The following is a 27812-nucleotide window of genomic DNA, read 5'->3' on the forward strand; positions in this document are numbered from 1 at the left end:
TTTGAGGCAAAGGTTGGATGGGGCCTTGAGCAACCTTACCTAGTGGAACGTGTCCCTGCCCATGGCAGGGGGCTGGAATGAGGTATCTTGAAGGTTCCTTCCAACCCAAACCATTCCATGATTCTGTTGCTGAGTTCTCCTACAGCAGTGCAGGGACAGTTTGCCATGGAGCTCATGTCTGGAGGGTAGGAAAAGCAGCCCTGGTTGTCTGGATCAGTGCACAGCCTACGTGCAAATGCAAAGAGGAGCCTGCAAAGCATCCCGTGGGAGGGAGGCTGTGATGTGGTGTATCAGCCAAAGTCCGAGCTGAGTGGGACCGATAACACCAGGAGATGGAGTCTCCCGAGGTGGCTTGGGAGGACCATGAGCAGCCCAGGGTGAGGGAGCTGTTGTGTGCCCGGGGCCAGGCTGCGTGTCAAGACATCGCCAGAATTCACGCCTGCATCCAGGTGGAGAGGAGGCGGATGCAAACATGCAGGCAGCGTGGGCTGAAGCTTCCTGGTCCAAATCTAAAGCACAGTTTGAGGAGAACCCAGGGCTCCAGAGAAAATGTGCAATTAGGAGTGTTTCAGCACTTAATTGACAGGGGGAATTGGTCACTGAGGCAGCGAGTCACTTGTGAAAAAGGCCACCTTATGCTCATCTTTATCTTCAAACATCTCAATACAAATAAAATCTAGTCCTTGGCACTCCTGCCCAGAAGGGGAAGCCACCGGAGCCGTAAGTAATCATCCTGCTAATGCTTGCCAGAAAATAATCAACTTGCTTGCTTGCTGGCGAGTGAAAGGAACCAACCCCCAAACTCATCTCCTTCTCTGCAAATAACAGATGGGAAACTGCGTTTGTCCAGAGGATCGAGCTGAGAAATAAGACAGTGCCATTTCATCCTATGAGTCACTTCTCAAACAGTTTCCTTTCTCTGGTTAGCACTCCCTGAACCAACCCCAGGCTACTTGAGCACGTCTCCTCTCCCCAAAGGGCGTCAGGAGGCACTGACCCCCACAAGGCTCTGCAGACCCTCTGCGTTTCAAAGACGACCTCCAGCTCCTGCACCTCGCTGCTCGGTCCATCTTTCCCTGCACCACGCAACCACGGACACGGGGATGAAGCAAACGATCAAAGGAAATAATTGCACGCCCAACAGCTTTGCAACTAACCTCGATCCTCCGTCACAGGCAGGACGGTGCTCCCTGGCAGCATCCCCCATGGCTAGCTCCTCAGGAAGTGAGAGCATCCCCTCCTTACTGCTTGCCCTTGCTGGCAGAGAGGAGCAGATGGGCAGAGGAAACCTTTCCAGCGCCAGACCCAGCGCTGCTCCTCTGCTCCCCCCGGAGCGCGGGTCCCCCGCCAAACAAGGCGCTGCCTAGCTAAGCACGCCGGCAGTGCCGCCGCCCGAGGCAAAGGGACAAGTCCTTCCAGTTCATTAGGGAAGGTTTCTTGCACGATTTGCTGCCTCACTAGCTCCTGTTTAGACAGCCTTTGTTCCCCGTCCGCAGGAGCGCATGAAAGGTTTGGACGTCTGTACGTGCTGCGAGGATGCTGTCCCCTGGGCCGGGGCAGGGAGCACGGCAGAGAGCGCACCCCGGGCTTTAACCTCCCGAGCTCTGCACGCCGGGGTGCTCTAAGTGCAGCCCCAGGTGCCTCTCGCTCCATGATGCGGGACTTCCACGGGAGCCCTCTCGGCCAAGGAAAGCCTAATGGCTTGCTTTGCCTTTTTCTGCTGCTGCTCCCGTGCCCTGCCGCCAGCCGAAGGACGGACGTCCCGAGTAACAGGAGCCTCTGGTCCTGCTCACTCATTGTCTCCTGCAGAACTAAAATAGCAGCCTGGAAGGGAGCAGAGAAGCTCAAAACTTTCCATTCCCTGGTACCTCCTGCCCAAAGAAGAGGAATACACGAGGCCACGGGGCTCCTCGGGGTGTCATGTGCAGCAGCGATGCAATTCACAGCTATAATGCTATAAAGAGCACAGGCTGCTCCCAGTAAATAGACTTGTAACAGATTAATTTAAAAGCAGCCCAGTTTCCTATTAGTAACACAGAATAAAATCATCCATTTACTGCATGGCTCACATTTATTCAGCTCTGAGTGGTCCCTGTTGCAGCCTTGCTCATGAGCTCCCAGCTCCTTTGGGAATCTTCCTGGACAATTACAGCAATGGGAGATAATGGCTGTAGCTCAGGGACTAAACTAAACGCTCTTGAATATTTAAAGATCCTTTCACCCCCAAACTTTGCATTATCTTGGCAGCATCAGCATCTGAGTACAGCACAGCAGTGACGAGGGCGGAGAGAAGCGTTATCCTCTGACCCACATGTCTAGGATGGAAAGTTTTAAATACTAAAAACAATCCTGGTGCTGGCATAAATAGCCCAAAGTGTTTCCAGAGAGAGGGTTGCAGACCTGGTGTTATGGCCTCACACCTTCTCCAGACTGAAGGAGCCAAGTAAGTCTAATTTATCCTGGGCTAATGTGTATTTACGAGTGAAGCCACTGGAATGAAAAATTTGTGCGAATGAACACATCACAGTGGATCAGTGCATCAAAGCAGAGTGTATCTTCTGCCTCTCTTTTTACTATTGTTGTTGTTATTCTCGATTAAATATGTAACAAATGCTCTTGCAGAATTTAGGGCCTGAAGATAGACAAGCCATTGCACAATCTTTTTACATACCTAAACAGACTTAATTGCTCAGTTATTCCAGATAAACACGATAAGTTGCCTGTCATGAATAATTTATAATCCAGCTAGCCACACAATCTGTGAAACACAAATCTATGGCTGCAGCAAAAGAAATGTAAGCAGATGCCATGATCCCAAGACACCCTGCTGGGTACCAAACGCTGGCCAAAGGAGCGAGCAATAGGCTGTCCAGGGCAGGTTTGATCTTCCACGAAACCCTGTGGACAGCCCAGACCTTCATTTGGGTTGTTGTGTTGCTGAGAGGATGCAATTATTGACAGATAAGATAGGCAAAAAGATGTGTGTGCACCTTGGAGGAGACAGGCACAGCACATCCCTCCCTCCTGTTTATGGTCTGGACATGGCTGGGTGTCCCATACAGCCCTTCTGGGGAGCTGGCTGTACTGGTTTCCCCAGGAATTGCGTTAGATGATGGTGATGAGCTGAAGAGCTGCAGTGAGGCACAGCAGGATGCAGTGCTGGAGGCTGGAGGCCCACAGGGCCTGCCACAAGGGACAACACTCTGGTTGCCAGGGAAGGAGCACTGCCAGTGGGAGGAAAGGTCCCAGCCAGGCAGAACTTACCATGCTTGGATAGGAGAGACCAGAGAAATCAACCTGGAAGGAGTCCAGAAGGAGAGTTAATCCTAAACCCATGACAAAGCCATCCCAGGCAGCTCCCTTCCCATGGCAGAGGAGCAATGAACCAGTCAGAGGGGCAGGTACCAGCTTCTGGCTCCAGTGACCCCAGACAAATGCAAGAGGCTTTCCCACGGGGCTCAGGACCCTACCACAAACCTCGAACATCTTTATGACTCTCTGAGAAGCAGAGGAGAGCCGCTGGGTAGATTTCTTCCAGCCTGGGCACCCTTTCCCAGAAATAGCTTGTCCAGTCACCAGCCACCTATTTTAAATAAATTAGAATAGGATTTTTGTGTTGGAATTCCTATCCCCATCCAAATATACCTGGACATCCAAATACACCTGGATCATACATCATCATCTACTAAATAAAATTCACACAAGAATCTGCAAACAATTAGAACTTGCACGGGTACCTGTAGAGCCACATCATTTGAAACTGGGTTTTTATACCTATTATTTAGTCTTAAAGAAGGGGCTACTTCATTGCCAGCCAGCCTACAAGAGCAATCACCCTGTCATAAAAAAAAAAGTTAGTTGTAAAGCAAGATTAAAATTGGTCATTCAAATCATGATTTGATGAGAGTTGGAGTTGTTCAGCCTGGAAAGAAAAGACTCTGGGGAGGCCTTAGAGACCCTTCTAGTACCTGAAGGGGCTTCAAGAGAGCTGGAGAGGGATCTTTTACAAGGACATGGAGTGACAGGACAACAGGGAACAGCTTTACACTGACAAGAGGGCAGGAATAGAGAGGCTACTGGGAAGAAATTCATTACTGTGAGGGTGGTACGGCACTGAAACAGGTTGGCCTGGAAAATTGTGAACTTCCCATTCCTGGAAGTGCTCAAAGCCAGGTTGGATGGAGCTTGGAGTAACCTGGTTGTGGAAGGTGTCCTGCCCGTGGCAGGAGCTGGAATGAGATGAGCTTTAAGGTCCCTTCCAACCCAAACCATTCTGGGATTCTATTCTATGATATTGTGCTTGCTGAGCTAAAGTCATCATTGCCATGGAGATCTAAACCAATATACCAGAAAGGTGAATAAACTCTTAATGAAAAAGAATTCTGCTACTTGAAAGACTGTCTTTTCTGTCACAATCCAAGCCAAAACTTGAAGTGACCCCATTTGGGGAGCTTTCTGCAGCCTTCCTGAAGGGGGGCCAAGAGGATTACCATAGAGCAACCTGCCTAAGACCCCTTAGCACAAATGAAAACCCTAGGTAAGCTTACAACAAAAGCCAGTTTAGTTCAGCTCAAATAAAGGACCAAGTCCTCAACTGCAAGACTAGAAACTGCAACAAAAGAGAAAGACATTCAAATAGAAATCGCTCAGGTAAAATACCAAAAATATTGCAGAAGCTAATGCCCTTCTAGGGCTTCTTATCTTTCCTTTGAAAGATCTCCAACAAGCAGCACACAGGCAGCGGCAGCTGCAGTGCTCCATGTCCATCCAGACAGCCAGGAAACTACAGAGGAGCAAAACTGCACAGTTCAAGCTGATTTCACCCCACTTTGATTTGCTCCAATGCCAATTAGAAACCATTTCTGAAGAGAAACAATAAATCTTGTCATCATGCCCCGGCTGCAAAGCCAGGATACTCGTGTGTAATTACCAGCCACAGGACTGACTCTGACAGGGCATTTTTTGCAGGTGAGGCAGCAGCAGTGATCATGGCTCCCTCCACTTTCGGGGGTTCAGCTGGAGAGATCTTGCCTCTGATTTTCAAGTATCATGCATCAAAATATCCAGCTGAACAGCAGGAGCCATGCTGACTGTGAGCAATCAGCCCCAAACTGCCTCAAACCAGGCAGAGAAGGCATGGATTGGCCAGCAAGGGGGAAGCAGCAGAATCCATGCACCAGGAGCGAACAGCATTTGACATCCAAATAAACACCACCTTCCCATAAGCTTTTATCTGCCCACAGCCTTGTCTGTCGGCGTGGGCTGACTCCTGGCACACTGCAGAGAAAGAAAAGGAGGAGCAGGTCTGAAGCACGGGATGCAGCAGGCGCTGGGATGCGGCACAGCACGTGGTCCATGGGGATGCTGCTCTTGGGTGCACAGTGACCTACTCCCACAGGGAGAAGGTCTTGCCATGCCGAGATCTTTGCTTCTCAGTAGGATGCAGGCTGGATTGCACTGGACAAGTGCCTGCAGCTGGAAGACATGGGAAAAAGGGCTGGCTGGAGAAGAAGGGTGACTTGGGGTAAGAGCTTGAGCTGGCCAAAATCATTAGGAAGGGCACTGAAGCTTTCAGTTTCTACTGTAAGAGTAACATCGCCCAATTTTGGCTCTTAGTTGGGTGCCATAACTTGGAGATCCCTCAGTGCAGTGGAGCTCTTCAGAGCCCTCCAAACGACATGCCCTTCAAGTCTCTCAGATCATGAGACTTTTTTTGGGCAGAATTGCAAAAACTTTACACCCAGGATCTGCAAAAAGCATTATTATTTCAATGTGTCCCCCTGGTATCAAAAGGGATTTAGCACCTGGAATTAGTTATGGAAAACAGTATTTCAGAAGTTGCTGGATTTTTTTTTTTATTCTTCCTAATTCAATAAAGCAATAAAAATTGCCTGCTGAGAGCAAGTTGTGGGATCCTAGAAGCAGCTCAAAGACAGATGGCAGCAGCAGCATGCCTGTTTGGGGATAGTTCTCAAAGCACTCTCCAATTTGAAGGCCACAATCATATCAGCTGGAAAATTAACATGGTGGGTCACAACATAAGGCAGAGTGTGTAAAAACAAATTTCAGGGCATTAGCTGGCCTGGCCCAGCATTTCCGTACTGACTTTGTACCCCAAGAAAAATCAGGATTCATGTCCCAATCTGCCAAAGGTCCCTTGAGCAGGTTGCTGAGGACTAGATGACAGCACCATGTCTGGGTACAAGGGCTCACTTTAACTGGGCTTCACTTTTTGGGCTGGATCCCAGCACTGTTGGTCTTGCACTAACACACTGTGCTCTATCAAACAGCAAGGGTATTTGCTTTTCTCAAAGCTTGCAAAGTTTTGCAATACATAGAGTATGTGGGCAAAACAAAGGCAGGTGAGCTCAAGAACAGGCCTCTCCTACAATAACTATGCTCCTTATTTCAGAGGAATCCAGAAATACAGGTAATTCAACCCTCTCTCAGGACCCCAGAGTAATTTCAACACAAACCACTAGTCTTTAGCCAGACCTTTCCACTAGACCTGGTATTTTATCTAGTGGGCATCATACTGAGAACAGAGGTTCTCAGAGAGAAGGGGGAACAAGCAGTGCCTTCCAGGAGATCAGGACAGACATGGGATATCTTGTGGGAAGGAACATGGAGTGCCTGAGAGAACAGGAGGGGCTGAACAGAACCAATGAGCAGCTCAGAGCCATGATAAACCTGTTTTTGGAGGAATCTCATACTCAAGGAGTCACAGGGACATGGCCTTTCCAGCTTCTAGGGTATTCTGCAATTGGAGGGAAAAAACCCCCAAAACTAAAATCCCGAGGGGAGCTCCCACTCCTAGGTCCAAGCCCAGCAGTGCCCCACTCCATCACACCCAGCTGCTTGCTGCACTACATGTGCACCCCTATACATTTGCATCCTTAGCAGTTTTTTAATGGGGAATGCTTGCTAATCTGCAATTCCTGCAAAGCCAAGCCACAAGCAGCGACAAGCTCGTTTGCTCTTTGGGGAGAGGGCTTCAAATAGCTGCTGGCTCGTGGCAATTAAGACGGGCAGAGCACTGCCACCGACTCCGCCAGCCTGCTCTGACTGATGCAAGCGCCGGCTGGAGCGCTCTGATAAGGATGTTGGATGATTCAGAATAATCTAGGCTTTGCTGAACAGATGAGCCCGAGTGTTTGTGCTTCTGTTTCTGTCTAATGGGAATACTGTGTTGTGCTCATCGGAAAGGGGAGAGGGCGGTTGGAGGGAGGAGGGCACCAGAACTTCCTCTCCACAAGACTGATGGGCACATCTCTCCTGCCTGCCACTCGGGTCTCTTCCTTCCATGGAGGTCTCCAATTTGAGGGTCTGGCCAGTCTGCCCCCTCAGCCTGGACATCGCAAGGGGGTGACAGAGCAGCTGGGGAGGGACAAAAAGTCAGTGTTAAAACTTCTCATCCCGAGGGTTCTTGCAAGGCTGCTGCACAAATAGCTGGGCTCAGTTAAGGTACAGGAGATGAGCATGGAAGTGGGCAGGGCAGGGAACAAGAGAGAAGAGGAGGGACACACTTGTTCAGTCCTTAAAAACAACTTCTAGCTGGTGTAGTGCCGTGTTATGCATGTGCCTTAACTCCTTCTGTCAAACCTTTAATCTCACCAGTCTGATGCATAGTCTACTCCCATTCCATTAAGATCACATCTTGCTCCCTGGATTTCCAGGGCCATTCCAACAATTTGGCTTTGATTTACTCAGAGCAGAAAGCCATGCCACCACCACAGGCTATTTACAACATAAACTGACTCCAGAATGGAAACATCCCCCCTTCGGCTGTCCTTGATCAAAAGGTTTGCAGCTGAGATAAAACACCATTTCAATCAGAGTTAAAATAATCAGTTTTCATAGTCCATGAGCACCATATCACTCAGATCTGGGCTGTCCAGGAGCACAGCCACATATCATGTCTCTGAAAAGAGCTGGGTATGGCAGGAGGGTGAGGTCTGGGAGCAGGGCTCAAATTAAGATGGTGAGAAACACCTCTGCAGGCTGAACTGCTGTTCCACAAACACTTCACTGCATTCACAAGGCTGCTTTCAGAAATCTCTGAGGCTTTTCAGTCCATCACACTATGTAAATCCTTTTTAGCATCTAAACGTGACCATGGCCAAGAGACAGACAAGAGACAGGGTCAGGAAGAAGCAAGTTGGTTTATTGTGGTGGGAGCCCACACAGCTCTATAACTAGCACTGGTGATCAGCTAAATTCACGTTACAAGAGACACTGACAAGATGCCACCACCTCTGTCTTTAAGGACCAGACAGACCTTGTACGTCACTACCATTCAAGGTGGGAAGAGCCATGTCACACCACCTCCTCCTTTTCTGGGGTTGTCCCACTGGGCACCCCTTGCTGCGCCAGAGATGCAGCCCCTGGGACAGCTCCGTAGGGGTGGGTGCAGAGTGGGTGCTAACGTGGAGTGTCCCACAACCACCCTGCTCTCTGCAGCTTGTAGAAAGACCGTAAATAGGAATGAATTCAGCTAGGATTAACTCAATCTCCATCAAAGCACTGAAAGCTCTTGAAGCTTCCTCTTAAGCGCTCCCGGAGGCGGCGCAGCGTTCCGGCAGCAAACACACATCGCAAACCAGAGCTCACAGGCGACGTCTGTACAGCCCTGTGCAGTTCCTGCTCTCCGGGCTACTGCGTGGGAGCTGAGGGACACTCAGCCACTGGGCCAGCAGGAAAACCTGGAGCAGTGTCTGTGAGAGCAAAATATCCCCATCCACCACCACGGCCTGTAAGGGATCTTATCCCTCTGCCCGGGGATGTTCAGGGGAGGGAAGGAAAGCAAGCAGCCGCCACAGCAAAGCTCTCAAAAACACAGGGAGCCTCTGACTCGGTACCCTGATCCACTATGGAAAGCTTGACAGCCGCTTCCGATCCTCAGCTGGTTTTTCTTTTTAATGATAAAGTGATCTGGGAGTTGAAAGCCAGAAGAAAAGCCATGTCTCATCCAAGCAAACAGCTTGTTGTAACTTAATGTACCGAGGGAAGGACGGCGCAGGGTGGCGGCGGCTCAGCGTGTGTGGCTTGCCGGGCTCGGTATTCAGTGAGCGGCAGAAGACACCAAGCAGAAAGGAGGCCACTGCCCATCCCTCAGGAGGACTCCTCTCCACCTGCGGTTGTTTTAATTACCCCTCTGCACCGCAGCATCGCTCCAGCCTGTGGGAAGCCACGCTCTCCCGTCCCCTCCGAACAACTGAACATGTCACCACAGCCCCTCCGGTGTCCCCGCAGCCACGGCTCAGCCGAAGCAGCCGGCAGCAGAGGGGACCCACCCTGAGCAACACCAGTCCCCTTAGTCACCAGCACCGTTTAGCCAAGATCTTTTCTGATGTTTTCTGCCAGCGAATTTTGCATTATTTGAATCATCCACGCAGAGCACAGCAAAAGGCGGCACACTGGGAGGAACAGCCAGAATTACTCACGAGCTTTTTCTTTTCGTGGGCTTTAACTTAAATTGTGATCTGTCAAACAGACGAGCTGCAAGTCACTGTGGATAGCTGGGAGAAGCTCCTGCTCAGGCTGCAGCAGGGGCCAAAAAGGCAAACAAGCTATTTCTAAGAAAGGCTCAGCAAGAGCAAGTGTGCTACTCTCCAGCTTCATATGAGTTGTTTCATTCAGTGTTACTCATGCCATTAAAAAAATTAAATAGAAGTCTCCCAAGGGATAACAGACACATCCTTCACTGCAAGGCTGCAGATACAGGATGGAACACCTGGTGTAGGGATAAAGAGATTAAGAGGTGAAGGGCAACAGTGAGGAAGGGCTAAAACATGGCAAATATACATACACATACAACCTGTTGGTTCAGGGTGATAAATCCCATGTTCCTATCTGTATTTTCTCACCATAAAAAAATCCACAGTATATTCACTGCAGCCACAAAGAGCAGATATTTAGTGCCCAGCTCACAGGGTTCTCTTGAGAAGAGCTGTAGGGCAGAAAGCACTGGTCCCACCCGCCCACGGGGCAGATGCTGACCTTGGACACTGGGATGGGAGCAGCCCTGTGGCAGCAGATGAGGCCAAACATCCCTGCCCAGGCAGCTGCAGCCCAAGTTGCTGTATCCTTAGGAGAAGGTAGCAGGCACGCCAAGCCCTGGCTCCTGCAAACAGCATCACCCGCTGCACATGCGGGTCACTGCTGGCGGAAGCTCTGCTAAAAACAAAGAAAAAACTGGAATCAAACACGCATTTCTCTCCTATTGCACAGCATGATCCAATGGAAAATTTCACCCAGATCTGCAACGTAATGCTAACGACAGATTTATTTTTACAGCTATATGGTGAAGGAGGATGATCTCAAAAGACAAATCATTCTAAAATGGGCAACTTGACCCAGCAACACAGGGGTCTGGCTGAATATAGGGTACAACCTACCATGTACACTGCTCTCCGGGCTACTGCGTGTGCACTGCGTGGGAGCTGACAGACAAAAAGCTGTCTAACACCACAGCAGAACAAAACCACTGCCTGCCCAAGGGTGTCTGATCTGATCACAGAAGGAAAAAACACACCTCTGGACTTGCTAATAGGTGCATAGAAGGAAGGACCACTGCTGACAGAGCCAGCCCTACCTCCTCAGCTACCCACAGACACCACAAGCATGACACCAGAGTGTGAAATGCCCCAAGGGATGCCAGACCAGAGAAACATTTATTTTCCAGACCAAACACCTATTCTTTAAAAGGAGAGGGAACTATAACATCTAAACAGAGCCTTGTGTTTCTCCATGAGCACAAAAATACAGATGCAGGAGATGCAGGACCACACACATGCCAATGGCTGGGGCTGGAGGTGCTTCATGGCCAGGAGCACAAACAGTTGCTGAGGTCCCAAGGGCAGGAGAAAACCTTGTTGGCTTTGCCCTGTTCACAAGAGAAGAGACTGTGTAAATGTAGTGTCACTGTCACAGCTTATCCTCTGCCATCCTTCCCACTGCAAAGGGCTACATCCAACATGGACCTGATGCACCCAGAGGAAACCTAGAATTTTGGGAATTGTAATGCCAGTATTGCCCCACAGCTTCTCAATAAAGACCTAAAAAGGTAAAGAACACTTTGGTTGCTTGAAAAGGCAGGGAGAGACAGGGGAGATCAAATTTCTCATAAAACCCATGTTTAATTATCTATCAGCAAGTAGATCCCTTTTTTCATCCAGTCCTCCAGGGCTCAGCCCTTGGGAAAAGCACTGATGTCAACAGGGATTCTACCCACACTTGCACAGCATCCTGTAAATGCCTGGAAGCTGAATGAATGGCAGGCGGGAGAGGAGATGGATGAGAGGAAGAGATGGGGATTCACTGCCATTAATAACAGCTACTGGTTTAATGTAGAACTGATAATACCCCTGGCATGCTAAGCACAGCCCATGGCTTGCAGGGTTTCTGAACCAGTGGTCATTAGTCAAGCCAAAGCCTCCTGAAGGGTACATAAGTTAGATTGGGCCCCTAATTCACAAATATGCTGGGTTTTGCTGAAAATTGGACACCAACATGGTGCAATGCGTAAAATAGGGACAATGAACCAAATGAGAAATGGGGTCCTTTGAAAGCAGTATATGAACAGCTTCACAATTGCAATATCTGAGGTTTTTTCAGTCATTTGCTAAATGACTGAGGTGATGCTGTGGGCAGGCACCACTCTTGACAGTACAGCCAGGCTGGAAAAGGCTTTGGACCACGTCCATTCCCCCAGTGCCAACAAGCCCCATTCCTGCCACCAGAGATGCTCTGCATTGTGTCCTGCCTCAGCTTCCCCCAACTTCTTATTTTTTCCACTTTACCCAAATTTTCTTATACTATTAAGCAGAAAACCATCTGCTGGGAGGTTATGACAGGATATAAACAGCCCTATACAATACTTACACTATTTCAGTCTCATCTCCCCAGCTGATGGTCTATTTTCCATTAATACAATTTAAACATTTACCTGAAAAACTTTAAATGACTTTGTGGCTACCTCCTCTTGCTACAGATAACTCGAGAACCACTGAGAATTTTCTTCTCCTGTCAAACAACCCTGACCACAGTTGGGAAACCAACCAGCAAGTTTTTAATCCTCCTTGAGACTTTTTACGTTTTGCTTGCTGAAGGTCCGTGATCAAAGGTTTGTGATGAGCTTACATGGCACAGAGCACGTAGGGAACAGATTTGCTCTCAAATATTTTAAGTATTTCATAATTCATTATAGTCATAGCATAAAAAGTACAAAGAACCTCTTCAATCTCCCTAAGTGAGGCTAAAAAACGTGATGCAGAACTGAAGTTTAACAACTATCAGTCATAAATACAGCAAATACAATCAAAATGGCTTGGGGACAAAAGCAGGGCCTTCAAAAAGAAAGTAATTTGGTAAAGAACACACATGTATAAACATGTTCCTTTTATTCAGGACGGTGCATCTGAATACTTATGAAACTGCCTCTAATAAACACTACTTCAAATTGAAAAAAGCACAATAGAAATGTAAGGCAGCCAAGAAAGGTTTCCTATAATCCCAAGTGGTTCCAAGCAGACCTATTAGGCAGCCAGGCATTTTGAGTTTCATTTCAGCTCTAACTAAAGCACATGTTTTAATGCTGTGCCGCTGCTCTTGATTAAAATCAAACTCAAGTTCCTCATGTTTTGGGTTTAGAGCTTAGGATGGTGAGAAAACAAATTAAAAGAAACCCAACAAATTTTAAGAGAAGATTGAAGAAGAAATTAATTTATCAAATTAGCAATGTGCAGCGGCACTTCAAAACCCAAGAGAAGCAGAAAGGATGCCTGCAGGTTACTCCTTATGATACCAAACAGAGCAAATCCAATCAGATGAACATGCTGCTGGATCAGTCAGGCAAAAGCCACAGGAGCGGCAGAACAAAGTAAAAGATGTATAAAAAGAGGATTTTCTAAACCTATTGTACTGGTTTGAAACTGAGCTATTCCCCCTGGAGGAGGTGACAGCATCAGTGGTATGGTCCTGCAGAACAAGCTGTCCAAAAAAAACCCTCAAAGACAACGCAGAGGAAAAACAGAAAAGAAGTTTTAATGAGAAATTAAAAATCTTACTAGAATGTGAAAGCTGCAGTGTTGCACTTTAAATAACACATCTCCATTCAAAAACCTATTTCCTGCACAGGACTATAAACAAACTGATAGATTCTAGCATGTTATTTCAAAACTCCTCGTCTTTAATGGTTTCACCATTGCTCCCTGCTTGATAATTCCCTTTCCTTGCTTAAAATAACTGTCTATGGCAAGAGCATTGACCTTCAGGAATAAGTGAATGAGTGAGGAAAGCAGCCCACCAGCACACGACCAAATTGAAAACGATGACAGCAGCTATTTCGGGGCACAGAGATGAACAGAGGGAACAATATGATTATCAACACATAAAATATGAGTGACACCACCAGCAGACAGGAACTTCTGTTTGCCCAGTCTTGTGAAACAAGAACGAGCTGCTGCTCAAAGGAATAAACAGACAGTGAAATAAAAACGTAAAATGATACTTTGTTTTTCTCAGCAAGCGATCAACTCAAGATGCCACAGAGACTGATTGCTTCGTCAGCACAGAAATTCATGACTTGCTTTTAAGATAAAATGACCATCAAGCCACATGAAAAGGAATAGAACAACAGCCAAAGAAAAATAGTATTTCAGAGGGAAGTCTGTGCTTCTGAGCAGAAGGTATCACTGAAGTACAAAGTGAAGGTGTTTTGTTAGGTGGTGCAGCTAACCCTCTGAAAAATCTGCTCTTGGAGTTGTAAGTGGCAAGATGGGGCTTGACGGACTACAGCTCAAACACTAATACAGCTCATACACTTAAATGTATATTATAAAAAGCTATTTTATACCATGTATATATATGTATTCAAATAAAAGACTCATGAAAAGAAAGGGTTTACATAAGATTTAAACCCAGCTCTCAAAACCATTTTAGAGATCATTATGCCAAATCAGCCCTGGGGCTCCCACCTCACCATTCCAGTGATTTCTGGCAGTTCCACAGATTGCACAGGAGAGGTTGTACCAAGGAAAACACAATTTTGGTTTTCTTGGGTTTGATTTTCTTAGAAAATGTGGTATTTTTGATGATTTAATCCTGCTAGAGAGCCTTGAAAGCAGAAAGAAGTTACACATTCATATCTACTGCGGCACAGAGTGGGCATATCAACTATACTCACAAAAATATATTCGTAAGGAAAAGCAAATAGAAAATACAACACCTCATTAGCAATGCTGTGCAGCCACCCTGCAGCACCTGCTGGGTTGGAGGGACCAGACTGGGTGGATGTTTTCCCTGGGAGGGGAGGCAGTGGAGCTGTTGGGACCAGCACATCCACCCTTGGAAGGTTCCAGGACCCAATGGGGTACAGCCTGGAGATCCCTTCCCTGATTGCTGCTTTGAGCAGAGGTTGGAACAGGTAACCTCCAGAGATCCTTCCCAACCCAGTTCCCACCATCAAGACAGAGAGCACCCTCCCAGCTGCCTCCATGACCCCCCAGTAACACCACCAGGATGCTTCAGGCACCTCGCTGTGTGACTCTGGAATAGCAGCACAAGGAATGATGTTGAGGAAAATGAGTCACACTTCCAACAAGGCAGCAACCACTGCTGCTCCCCCGGCCAGCCCATCACACGGGCTGCCAACACGAGCTGCAAACACTTCTCTTGGACAACTGCTTTCATCCCCCAGCTCCCACAACGACCTACTTACAAGTCATAAGGTTGCTTGCTGCTGAAATGCTTATTAAACTCAGGACAGACAAAAAAACCAACATCTTTTTCCATTTCAGGTCTATTTTTTTTGATTTGATGCCTAAAAATGCTCTGCAGTCAAACATTTCAGAGGGCACAGAGACCTAGAGATGCCAAGAGCAAAATGGACTAGAGCTGCTAAGCAAAGTCTCTGTGCACACACATTTTAATGCTGGTATCTGCAAGAGAGACTTGGGGTAGAGCCCGCTGTGGGTAAGCTCTTGGGGCAAGGCAGAAGAGACAAGACCAGAAACTGAGAAATTGGTGCATTTGTATTTTGTTATTTGCTGGTTAACTGATACTATTCAAAGTAACTGGACAAGTTTCAACTAAAAGTGAACTTATAAGCAAACCAGAAAATTGGCCCATCGCATTTCTTTGCAGGAGACTGAATTTCTACCTCAGGGTCCTTTATTAAGATCTGAGACCTTATTCTGACTTTTGCAGGGGTAAAAATAAAATATTACCCGTGGAGTAGTATGAGGAACCAGCTAATTACACACGGTTAGATATGGGGTATCTCCTTCATGGGGCAAGACTATTTACAAGGGCATGTAGTGACAGGATAGGGGGGAATGGGTTGAAAGAGAGTAGATTTAGACTATGGTGAGTGTAGTGAGGCACTGGAACAGGTTGTCCAGGGAAATTGTGAATGCCACGTCCCTGGAAGTGTCCAAGGCCAGGTTGGATGGAGCTCAGAGCAACCTGGTCTAGTGGAAGGTGACCCTGCCCATGGCAGGAGGTTGGAACTAGGTGATCTTCAAGGCCCCTTCCAACCCGAATTGGTCCATAATTCTACAATTTCTTCCATCAGGAAAAATGACTGGAAGGCAACAGTTCTTCAGACAATGATATTTAGACACCACTGTGTCTAGTGTCAGAAGCAACCATAGCATGCTTACCACAAAATGGCTACTGGCAATAAATCCAGGGTATCCAGGGGGCTTCAGTGCCTAAATCCTGTCTTATCAAGCACTGGAGTAGCACACTTACTTTCTAAAGTGCGACTTTAAGTTTCTGTTTTAAGTTTAAGATGAGAAACGCCTGTGGTTTGTCTCTTAACAGCTGCAAAGACCATCCAATCACTACCCACACTGTGTGGAGATCTGTGACCTGAGAGATTGGCATAGGGAGCCCCTCACCTCAGCCAGCCCCAGCACCGCTGCCAGATCCCCGAGCATCCATCTCACACATCCCACGAAACGCTCAGCCCCCAGCACTGCAGCGTGTTGCGCACGACTCTGGCACTTCCCTCCCAGCGCCGAGCGTGACGCTGCCCGGAACCCACCAGAACCTGCTGTGAGTCAGGGTCTGAGACACTCAACACCTCGGCGGCCCAGCAGCCCCTCAGCTCCCCTCCTTGCTGTCAAATCCTTTGACTCCAGGACAATTTTGAGAATGGAGACTTCAGCTAAGCGTTCTGGTATCTCAACAACAGAGACTGAGCCCTGAGAGTCTACCAATCCCCTTCAACTAATTTATCTCATCAAAGCTCCCATTATCAGAATTATTCCCTGATTACCAGCAGGTAATGGTCAATGCTTTGCAGCTGCCAAAAGCAAAGGTGCAACTCCTGTGTTTGGAGAAAGCAAGAACACACCCGAGGCAGCCAGGAGGGCTGAACGAGGAAGAGAAGGCATTACCTGGGTGAGGTGCGGGTTGGGGTTGAAGCCACACTGGTTGCAGACCTTGCTGTGACACTGGGTGCAGGCATTGAAGTTAGGCTGGCCGGGGGAAGAGGTGAGCTCTGTCGTCTTGCAGATGGGGCAGAGGGTGCTGCTGGGGAGGGGGGCAATCTGCGGGACTGAGTAGGGAGAGGTAGGGGTGCTGCCCCGGTCCGGCGACACCGAGGGAGACCTCCCCGAGCCCTGGCTCCTGGCGTCCACCTGCAGCGTCCTCCGCGGCCCCTCTGCCGCCGGTCCGGGCTGGCCCCGGCCCCTCATCTCCCGGGGGCTCTGGGAGCTGGGTGCAGTCTGTGCGAGGGAAGGGGATGCTGACCGCTGGCCCGCAGCCTGGTCCAGCTGCTCTGGTCTCCTCAGCGTGCTGAAATACCATCAAAACACACATAATAAGCCCAGGTTTCAAACGTTTGTATGCCAGTCAATGTAGACAAGTGCTACAGCACCCTCTCCCCCTCAAAATCCCAGCTCAGCCAAGAAGGCACAGCAAAACCCTACTGCAAACCAGGGAAATTGCTCACATCAGCAGAAGGATACACTTTACCTTATGAAACAAGGCGCAATTTCAGCTTTCTCTTATATAACCCAGCGGCAGAGATGTAATTGAATTATTCGGTGTATTCTGAGTTGAACTTTAGTCAGAAAGTTGCACATAAAAATGCGTGTGAGAAGTTTGGGAAGCTCAGCCTCCTGCCAGCCAGGGCTCCCAGCACTTCACCAGCACAAACTCACTAGAAGAGGCAGCCGTGACTCTGCTTTGCAGCCTAGGGGGCCCTTTCTGCAGGGACACGGCCAACTCGTGCTAAACCAACTTCTCACAGCCTACTTTCATGCATGGCTGTAAAACCAGAAGCCTCCAAGGAACTCTCTTTATTAAAGGAAAACCCCCCCAGAAGCCCAATGGAGGCAGGAGAACTACTTGTACTTCCTCAGCTGTCAGGCTGAGCCATGCAAGTCACAGGTGAAAGCAGTTTCTCTGCTTGTTTCCCAGGGGCCACAGCAGTGGGAAATCAAGAGAGAGAACATTGGCTCTACTTTAGTAATCATTACTGAATTAGCAGACACAGACAACAGGGACTTTGTGGGCTGGCTGCCCCCAGCTGAACCCTCTTCTGGGTGATGTGGGTCTTGGCTGGGCAAAAAAACCAGCTGGGATTACTCTGGTCACCAGGAGAGGGTGATGAAACCTCCCTGAGAAACCAAAGCGACTTACAAGGAGCAACCCTGAGGTCAGCATCGAAGCCACTGCTGGTTCAGCAGCAGTCCCACAGTCCCATAGCCTGTAGTGTAGGATGCTCAGCACCCCACAGTGCTGAGGGATGCTCCGGGCCACCCCAGGGAGCTCTGGAGCAGCTCCAGCTGCAAGAGCTTTGAGCTGTTGTGCTGCAGAGCACAGCATGACAGCCTGCACACCCTCCTCCCATGTGGTTTCAGGGTAGGCACCCTGTAATGTGCTGCTGACTGATCACAAGTGCACGAGAATGAATCTGTGATGGAAGATACTTATCTAATTACCGAATAATTTGGTCCATGTGCTTATCAGTAATGCCTACAAATATTTCTCGAAAAAGCAGAAGCCCTAATGCCCTCACTACCTGTGATCTACAGCTGTTCAAGGAAAAGTATTACTCAGAACCTCAAATGTAATACATTGTTGATTTACCCAAGCAGGGTCTGACCTTATAAAGGTTTAAAAAGGGAACTTAAATGCATAAAACTAATGAAATTCAAAGTGCATGTTGCCACAGTAATAGGAAGTCAGATGAAAATAAATAGTAAAATAGCACTTTGGGAATACTTTCCAGCTGCAGGTTGAAACCCACTTCTCTGAAGAAAGAATCACACAATAATAATAAAGCAAAGCAATAAGGGAGGGAGCGATCTGCTCTAGACTGAAGAAAAAACTGCTCCTGGCCCTGCAGCAGGCACCTGCCATGGATGTTGTTGGCATGTGTTGCTCCTCCATTGTGAGTTCTGACACCCTTGAGTCCAGATTTGGGGTTTGCCTCCTGATGTCGAAGGCTGCAGAGCTGCTGCCCCATAAAACACAAGGCATCTGTAGCAGATGGAGATTGGAGAGCTCAGCCCCAGACACCAGGAGGAAGTACTGTCAGAAAGCAAAATGCATCTTCTCTCCCTAAATTCAATATTCGTATAAAACCCCCAGCATTTATGTATTAGACACACAGTATCCTAATGGTGTATTAAACAACTCTGAAACAGCATTATTTGAAAAACCTCATGTATATATGGTCAAATAAATAATTGTTTGCAACAGGAGAATGGTTATTCTGCCCAGAAAAGCTGTGGCTAACCCATCCCTGGAAGTGTTCAAGGCCTGGTTGGATGGGGCTTGGAGCAACCTGGTCTAGTGGCAGGTGTCCCTGCCCATGGCAAGGGGTGGAATGAGGTCCGTAAGCTCCCTTCCATCCCAAACCATTCCAGTGTGGCCTTCTTGGAAATGCAAAAGCCCATGAGGAACAATACACCAGCTGCTGTTATTTTGCCCTGGAGCATCATTCCTGGCACATAAGACAGAGGAGGGTGGTTGGATGTTCACTGTCTGGCAGGTCAGTGCTGCTCCAGAGATGCTCTCCCAGCCTGGGCTCAAGCTCCCTCCCAGCTCCCTGCACTTTTCCGGGTGCTAAGTAATGCCGGGCACCACCTCCGTCCCATTCCCAGCAGCAGTTTCACTCCATGCACTTCTACCAACACTGCATTTATTTATTTTATAATTATCCAGGATGCCTCAGCCCCCCTGTGACACAGGCTGGGCTGTCTCTCACTTACACCAGTTGAACATACCCGTGAAATTTTAAGACCAGAAGAAATCATCTGGTCTGTCAAATGCAGTAACTCAATCCAGGAGAGATGCCTCAGGAAAGAACATGAGAATAGTCATATGGAATCAAACACAGGCCCACGCTCACTGCATCTTCTGCGAGGATGCTCCAATATTTGTATGACTTGTACCCATCTATGAATCCTTTTTTTTGCTGTTACAAAAGCCCAAACTGCAGCTCAGCCCTTTTTTTTTTTAACAGACTTTATTACTGATAGTTAACTAGCACTGGGCTGCTAACCAGTTCCAAAGGAATTCCCCCCAATTCCACTAGAGTGTTGATTAACAATCAAATCGAAATGCCTTAATAAGGCAGGATTTCCCCCGTTTGATGGGGGAGGTATTGATTTTGCACTGCCCTAATTGCTGAATTAGAAATATTGGGCAATACAAAGATCTCTGCAGGGTCCAAACTCAGCAGCGCTCTCCGTTACCAACAGAGTTATAATTTTGTACAACTAAAGAATATCAAGAGTTTGACTGAGTGTATTAACAACTATACTGTTGAGCTTTTCATTTATGACATTCTGTCTATGAATGCTTTTTATCACAAGAAGGGCAGGCAGGCAGCTCTACTCACCTGCCCATAATCACTGGGAGGGTGGGCAGCTGGGAAGATGCTGTTTTCTTCCTTCTTAAATTGTTTTTAAATTGAAAAAGAGTGTTTTTCTTCTTGCTTTCTAAAACTCCCTCCATTTTCCAGCACAAAGCTAAGTAAGCACCCACAAATATTAACTCTCAGCTCCATGAAAGAGAGGAGGCAAAGCTGCAAGGTTGCTGCCACAGAGCCCAGAGCTAAAAATCACCCTGGGACATTAATCCATACCCAGCTCTGCCTCTCCATCAGATACTTCTCCTGATTAAAAAGGCCCAGAACTTCCCTTGTTCCACTTGGGAACAGACATGGATATGAAACCAGCCTTTCTATTTAGGGCTGATGCAATGCCCTGGGAGGAGATGGATAAGTACTGGGAGGGAAGAGCTGCCCAAGATGATCAGAAGCATGAACAGCACAAGGAAAACCAAGGGTCAAAGCCATTCACCACAAAACCAAGCTCAGCAGTGTAAGATGTCATAAGCACCTCTGATTTTTAATGCCTGATTTTTCCCTAATGTAAAAATTATGTTTTTTCATTAAAATTACAAAAATTGGGAAGGCTTTAAAAACAAAGTCCTACTTACAGCCAAAACAATTGTTAGACTGTTTGCTGGTTAATATTTAATTTCAGAAAAACATGATTTGTGCTAAGCCAGACTTTTGATGCCACAGCAGCACCAGGGAGAAGATGTCAGCAGCATCAGTGAAGATAAAAGCAATGCAATGACATAGCACTGGTTTACAATTCTGTGCCAGTAAATTGGTACAGCTTTCTTATTTGGGAATTCCCAGGTAAAGTCAGAGTCTGTGGGAGGGAATTGCTCTAATTTAACTCAAGTAAGTTCATCAGTGCCACTAAATTTTACGGGCAAGACTCAGGCTTGGAGCCAGCATCCCAAGAGATGTCAACGGACCCTTTTTCACATGAGGTGCTAACTTGGGAGCAATAACCATCGCAAGGTAAATGCCAACACCATTAATGTCTCTGCCATAAAATCAAGCAATAACGATATTACACAAAATCTACATGCACAGCTGGTAAATCAAGTCATGTTAACTTGTGTGGAAAAGTTCAAGACACAGCATTGGTTTTCTCCAATTGGAAAAGAACAATCTTTTCTCTTTATTGGTTTTTGTCTAATTTTACATCACCTCCTCGAGCACACTGGCCACGTCCATCTGCTCAGCTGCCACCAAACTCTGGCAGTGATCACATCCACAGGAGCTTGGCATTTGTGGTCCGAGTAAATCCTCCAGGAACTGCAGCCCTTCTATGCAACTGAGAAACATGGACTGCATCCCTTCCTCTGCCTGGTGCCGAGGGAAATGGGTCCTTGTTCGCTGGGCAACTGATCTAATTACTGCATTGTAGCAGATAAAAACCACAAAAATAAGTGGCAGTGTCATCGTCCTTTTACAAGCTGCACGCCCTGCTCAGGCTTTCCAAAGAGGAGCAGAGCTTGTCCATGGAAGGGAGCTCCCAGCTTCAAATCCGGATCAAAAATCAGCAAAATGACGACAAGCAAGTCGTTTCTGTTAGTAGGGGAAAAAAGAGGGAAAACTGGGTAGAAAAAGAGGGAAAATGATTGTTTATCTGCAGTAAAACCAAGGGGATGAACAACAAACAACTCAAGATAAAGCATGAAAAGGGATGTGAAGAGGCTCACACCCAAAAGAGGGAGGCTGGGCTGAACAACAAGAATTAGAGCTGCTCAGCTACGAGCAGAGATTTGACCTAGTTGGTTTGACTGAAACCTGATGTGAACATCCACATGACTGATTTTAAGAATCACTGAGTACAACCCGTTTAGAAAAAAACCAGGTAGCTAAACAAACAGGCAGTTGTACTCTAGGTCAAAATGGCACTGGGTTTGACTTGGAAAGACATCACTCTGAATGGTTATGGGTTGGCAAAGGAACAGCATGGGATAATATCAAATGTTAGCTGGTATATACTGCCTGTCAGCAAGTCTGACTAGAAAATAGGACAATCCTTTTAATAAATAAACAGAAAAAGAAGTGTCTGATATGGAGGGCCTTTGGTTTCAGCTCCGTGCACTGAAAATCTCACACTAGCGATGCTCATATATACCCAGAGCTTGGGTGTTTTATTGGGGGCAGCTTTGTAGCTCTGAAAGTCCTACATACAACATAGGGAATCCTGTATCAGGCTCTGCTTTGACAAAAAAAACCCCCAGCAGTTACAGAATTAAAAACCAGCACCTGCTTAAATCCAAGTGCCCCTAAATTAATTATACTGATGTCCATGCAGGAAGAGGATCATGCTGGAAATGTGTGTACTGGATGGTTTAAAAACAACGAATGCCACACAGCTGAAATCAAAACAGAAGATACGAAATGGTGACTAGAAACTGTCAGGGAGTATTTTATTAGATGGCAACACAAGCACTCTTGTGAAAGGCCACAGTATTTAATGACTTGCTTTTGTGAGCAGTGGAAAAACCCTGTTCTCCTGCAGCTTTGTGCTCCAGGGTTGCCTTATCCCTGTCAAATAAGATGCAGCTTCTGTCAGGCATTTTCCGTGTGACTGAGGCATCCCTAATGCGCATCTCCTGATGCTGACAGTGTACTTGAGCTCCTGCTCCAGGCTTCCACCCAATCTGGGTAATCATCCAGGTCCTTAACCTCCACCCTCATACCTGTTCTTATAAATACAGAGAAATGTGATAATCTTGAGTCCTCTGCCTCGCTGTTACACCCTGCTGGGGCTGGGATTCAAGGAGGGGCTGCTAGGTAGGTGGCGGCACAAGCCACTGGCAACCAACACACCAGACTAACAACCTTCCCCAGGGGGACAATGCTGCCATGGGGTGAGCAGTGCTGCATGCAGTGCGCCAGCTTCCTCCTGTGGCCCTGGTTCTGCAGGAGGTAACACACCTAGAGCTGCTGCTGGCTTTTCCCTTCATTTAAAATGCCATCCATGGAAAGGTAACAAGAACCAGGAGATTTCCAGTTTACACAGTTACCACAAACCAGTTATTCTCTGACTTAGCACCATGTCTAGTTCAACCAAGAATCAGCAACAGGAGAACACATCAATGTCACTCTCGCTGCCGCTCTGTCAGGCATGGCTGTTGAGAGGCATCTGCCACCTTATTAGCTGAATCCTCCATACCAGAAGAGGGGTTTATGACTGATTTAAGCTCTAAATAAGCATTTACTTGCTTATTTTCATTCCTGCACAATTGCCTTTTTGTAAAGGTTTGTGAATCATTATCATTTGCAGTTGGACTAGATGATCGTTGAAGGCCCTTCCAACTAGAAATATTTAATTTTCTCCCCTATTTTATTCTATTCTGTTCTTTGCCATTCTAATTTTGCTATGTGGCAAGTAAATACTTAATTTGCACCTTACTTGGCCCTGGTTGAGCCAAGAGCAATTTCCTTTAGAGCCCTTTGCAATATAAAACCAGAGCAGTGGCTGTTCCTACCCACCAGCCCAACATCCCCAGACCTCTCCAAAGAACCCCAAGGTCAGATGTCTATTAGACACCCTATACAGACCATAATGAACATCTGCCATTAAATGCAAGACAACTGATCCCTACAGAGGCCAGAGCAGCCTCTGTGAACCACCAGACCTGAACTGGAGTCAGGGCAGAGTTTTGCATCTCTCACATGAGCTCTCACAAGCCAGAAGGTCACTGAGTGACCTGCAGACCACCACATGCTGCTCTGGGGAGCTGCTCTTTCAGCTGCTGATGCCTGAAACATGTGGCCACCGCTGTCAGGATCTTGGCCAAGCCCTTCAGAGCCAAAGGCCAACTGGCCCTCGGCAGGTAATGATCTCAGTCCCATACATATCAAAGAGATCACTTCTCAGATACCTTTACAGGAGCAGGCACTATAAAGGTCCAAAGGTCTGAACAGGGTCTTGTTTTTAAATGATATAATTGTTGCTGAGAACATTAATGATCTTGAACTTCAAAGCATTAAAATCTCGCAGGGATAAGTGCAGTGTCCAATATTCATTCTGCTTCAGCGACAGGGAAAATCTGTTTCCTCTGTGATAGCTGAAAACTACATGTAAATCTTCCAGAGATGGAGTAGAGGCCACCTCTTGATCACAATGCCATCAGCTGCATGGCGTGAGAGGAGCCATACAGCTCAATGATGAGAGCCTGGAGAGTGCAGGTGCAGAGCCAGGGCTCCACCATACCTGGGATGAACATGGAGATCCTAGAAAGGCTATAGGGTATCTAATCCCTCTCTGCCTCTCTCTGGGCACTTAGGAGGTATCTGGAAGATCCACAACAAGGAGGAACGTTACCTCATCCTGTGAATGGGTGCAATTGGAAGGTCAGCTTTGGACCTTTGGTGCAGTTGGAAGGTCAGCTTTGGACCTTCAGTGCAGGTGAAGCCTTGGAGTCTTTGGGGAGCCCTGGAGGGACAGGAGGCATCAGTCAACCCAGATGCTGGACCTGAGGACACTGCTGAAGGGGAGGATGCTCAGCAGGTCTGGGCTCATTAAGTGCCCCTCGTTAAGCATTAATTCAGGTGATGCTGAGGGTGGCCATGCTGCAGGCTGGACAGGAAAGCGAGCTGCTGCCTGCAGAGCTCCTCTCCTCTCTACTGCAGTATTTGGAAGGTCTGCAATGAATGATGAAGAGCTGTGCCACAGAGTTATGGCCCTGCGACCAATACCAAGGAGCACATAGGGAAATAGCAGCTAAAATGGGGATAAACGTCCCCAGGAGCCACGGAGAGGTGTGGGCTGGAGCCGTCTCTTCAATCTGATTTCCACTCAGCTACTCCATGTGTCGCCTCCATATCCTTCCCTGGTACAACTGATTGCTATGAGCAAGTCATTTATGTGTGTTAAAATTACATAAAAGAGCCATGACAATCTTGAAAATACTGTGGGCAGCAGAAAGGACAAGGATGCTGGGGAGAGTACGGCAGGCAAGGAGCAGCCGCTCCCCTCAGCCTCCATCCACTCACATCTTACATCTGAGCTCCAGCAATTAAAGGGTAGAAGAGCTGATTGCTGCAGTCACGCCTAACTGAAGGCCTTTGTCCCAGGAAAGCCAACACCATGAATTACTGCTCTGTATTTACAAAATGCCAGCAAAGCCGAAAGATAAACCACGGCATGAAGCTAAGGAATTTTTATGGCACACAGCTGGTGAAAGCTTATCTTGTAAATCTATGATTATAACCCACGCCCGCCCTCCTTGAGAGCCTCTCTGATTTTAATTAGCAGCGACACAATTTTTTGTTTAAGTCGTTAACTATTCCCTAAAGCAATGCAGAATGAAACTACCTGCTCTGGACTTAATCCTGAAACAGGAACGGCGCCTGCTCTGAGGAGCCAAACCTGACACACACACTTTCAGTAACAGTGACTGTAATAGACTTGGCTTCAATCTGTTTGCAGGACTGGAAAAAACAACACAAATTCACATGATTACTATAATTTTCAGATACAACTGGGGGAAAAAAAAGAGAAAAAGTGAGAAGGTTTGTTGAAAGAAATTAAAAGCAGCAGGTGGAAGGGTAAGAAAGGGAATGGCACCTGTTAGCAAAACATGCACTGCCAAGAAAAGGTTTAAGACATGGCCATAACACAGCCATATCATTAAACAACCAAGCTACAGGAGTAAAAGGCAATACTTAGTCTGAAAAGTCATCTCAAGTAGGATAGTTGTTAGGATAAAAATCTAGAAAGAAAGGGGGGGAAAAAAAGAAGTAATAAAAGATGAAGAAATAAGGGGAATCCTTCTTATGGGTTAATAACTGATCAGGATTTAGGACACCAAGGATAGAGGCAGATGGTCAGGTTTTCTCAAGCAGAGGTGCAGGATCTTGCCATGGGATAAATGGGATATTCATAAATGGCTTGGGAAGGAGGGGGGATAAAGAAAGGACAAGTTTGCTGAGCCATACGAATTTATTCAGAGTATTTAAAGCTAAAGCTGAATGCAAAGAGCTGTAGAAGGCTCTCCTGAACTGGATGTCTCGAAACACCACGGTAGGTGAATTCCAAGGTCAAGAAATGCAGAGTAAGGCACAGAGAACAACCATAGCCACACATAGTGATGGGCTCTAAATGAGACACTGATGCTCTGCAAAGAGTTCTGCAAGCCACATTGGACCATTCTCAGAAAACATCAATTTAATGCTCATCAACAAATATAGAACAATCCACCCCAAAAAATACACAATTAAGTTATTTTGGGAAAAATGCATTTTGGAAAGCAATTCAAAGAGAAGAGCAGAGGCAGCCCGTTCCCTTGACTTGCTTCTGGCTTCCTTCCCCACAGAGTGGCACCAAGGTCTGGTTTTGCAATTCTCCCTTTTGCATTCAGGCTTGACTCTGTCCAGGAGCTGGAGGGATTCCTGCAGGTGCTGGCTGGCTGCAGGAAATTAATCCAACATGAGCACCATTTGTCATAGGTGGATAAAAAAGGGGTCAATCCAGGGGTCTAGCTCCACCAGGTCAACATCCCTGGTCACATCCACACCACCCAAGGGTCCCCACACTTCTATGAAACCTCCAGCCACAAGAAGTTGGTATTCAACCATTAAGAAACAGGGGAGACTGCAGGGCCCTTTTTTTGGATGAGTTCCACCCATGCTCCAAAATTAAAAGCTGATGCAAAATATGTATCATTATCCATCTCCATGACAGCTTGAGTCAACCAAACTCGGCCCAGAACAAAGAACAACACTCATTCCAGGCATAAAAAAATAGGAAGATCCATCAGAAAGAGAAGTGCTGTTAAAAAAGAGGCAGTAATGACAGACCAGAAAGAAACTAGTTTGTATTTTTAGAAAAATGAAAGAAAAACACAGTTAAAAAGCAATTTCCAGGAGAGGAAATCAGAGTGCCATACTGCAGAGAGACAGGCAGCTCCTGGTGACTGCCCAGCAACCAAAAAATCCTGACTTTGCACCCTCATTTGTCTGAGCCTGAGCAAATAAAACATGAGACCTATTTTTTGTGTGTGTCTGTGAAAAACCATTGCATTTTTATCCGTCCTGCAGTTCGTGTCTTTGCACCTCTACACATTTTGGTTATCTCATAATCGTCCCTTTAACTCTTCCCCAGGCCACTCAGGTCATTAATTCTACGTTTTTGTTGTTGCCTCAGGTTACTATGAGAGCAGATATCCGAGGTGTGGAAGAGCAATCAAGAGAAGATCACTGGGGCAGGGACTGAGGGAACAGCCTGATCCCCCATGATGAGCTCCAAACACAGCGCATGTAGAGGGACACGTGGAAAAATGGATGAGCCCACACTTTCCTGTGAGGAGGAGAAACCCGTGTCCAACATGGCCAGATGCCTTTTAACAAAAACTTCATGTCAGGTTGTGTTTCTCAGAAACACTTCTCAGCTGTAGAGCTTTCTCCCTCCCTGACATTCCCCACACCAGCCCAAGGGTCCAATAATGTCTGTTATTGGCGATAAGACAGTGGTTGCAAGTGCCTGATGGGACACTGCTCTGGGGTTGGCACTGGATGGGGTCAGTATCAGTGTTTGTGTGTCTTAGATTTGCACTTTCTTGTTTTCAGAGATTTGAATTGGAATGGCAAACCAAACTCAGAATTACATTTTTATGTGTAAAACTCATTATTCACAACAGAAAAGGTAAAGCAAACCTAAGGAACAATACATTACCAATACTGTCAGAGGCACCATCAACTTCAATATCTCAAGCTGTTTAGTTTAAATGTACTTTTGAAATATGAGAGTCTGAAATTCCCCTGCCAAATTCTTTATAGGATCAAAGGAAAACACTTCTCCAGCGTCTGCAACTCTTTGAGGTGCCTTGTCCCTGCCTGCATTTCCCTGCTGCATGTACCTCAGCCCAGAACACTTGTCCCCAAAAAGATGGAGGCATCTGCATATTTGATGTATCTGTCCTTACAGAACCCTCAGAAGGCTTAGCTTGGCAGAAATGGCAGCAGG

The 27812-nt window shown here is 47.1% G+C and overlaps 1 protein-coding gene across 1 annotated transcript in view; it reads right to left on the reverse strand.

Annotated features, from left to right (window-relative positions):
- BSN (bassoon presynaptic cytomatrix protein) overlaps nucleotides 1-27812 on the reverse strand; it is a gene marked incomplete at its 5' end in the record, with an annotated part of 89190 nt that overhangs the window by 50825 nt on the left and 10553 nt on the right. Inside the window, 1 exon segment of the mRNA XM_039559160.1 lies at nucleotides 16404-16803. Within this exon segment, the coding sequence (XP_039415094.1) occupies nucleotides 16404-16803 (400 nt within the window).

Source organism: Corvus cornix, chromosome 12, assembly GCF_000738735.6.
Source record: "Corvus cornix cornix isolate S_Up_H32 chromosome 12, ASM73873v5, whole genome shotgun sequence".
In the NCBI taxonomy this organism is placed as follows: Eukaryota; Metazoa; Chordata; class Aves; order Passeriformes; family Corvidae; genus Corvus; species Corvus cornix.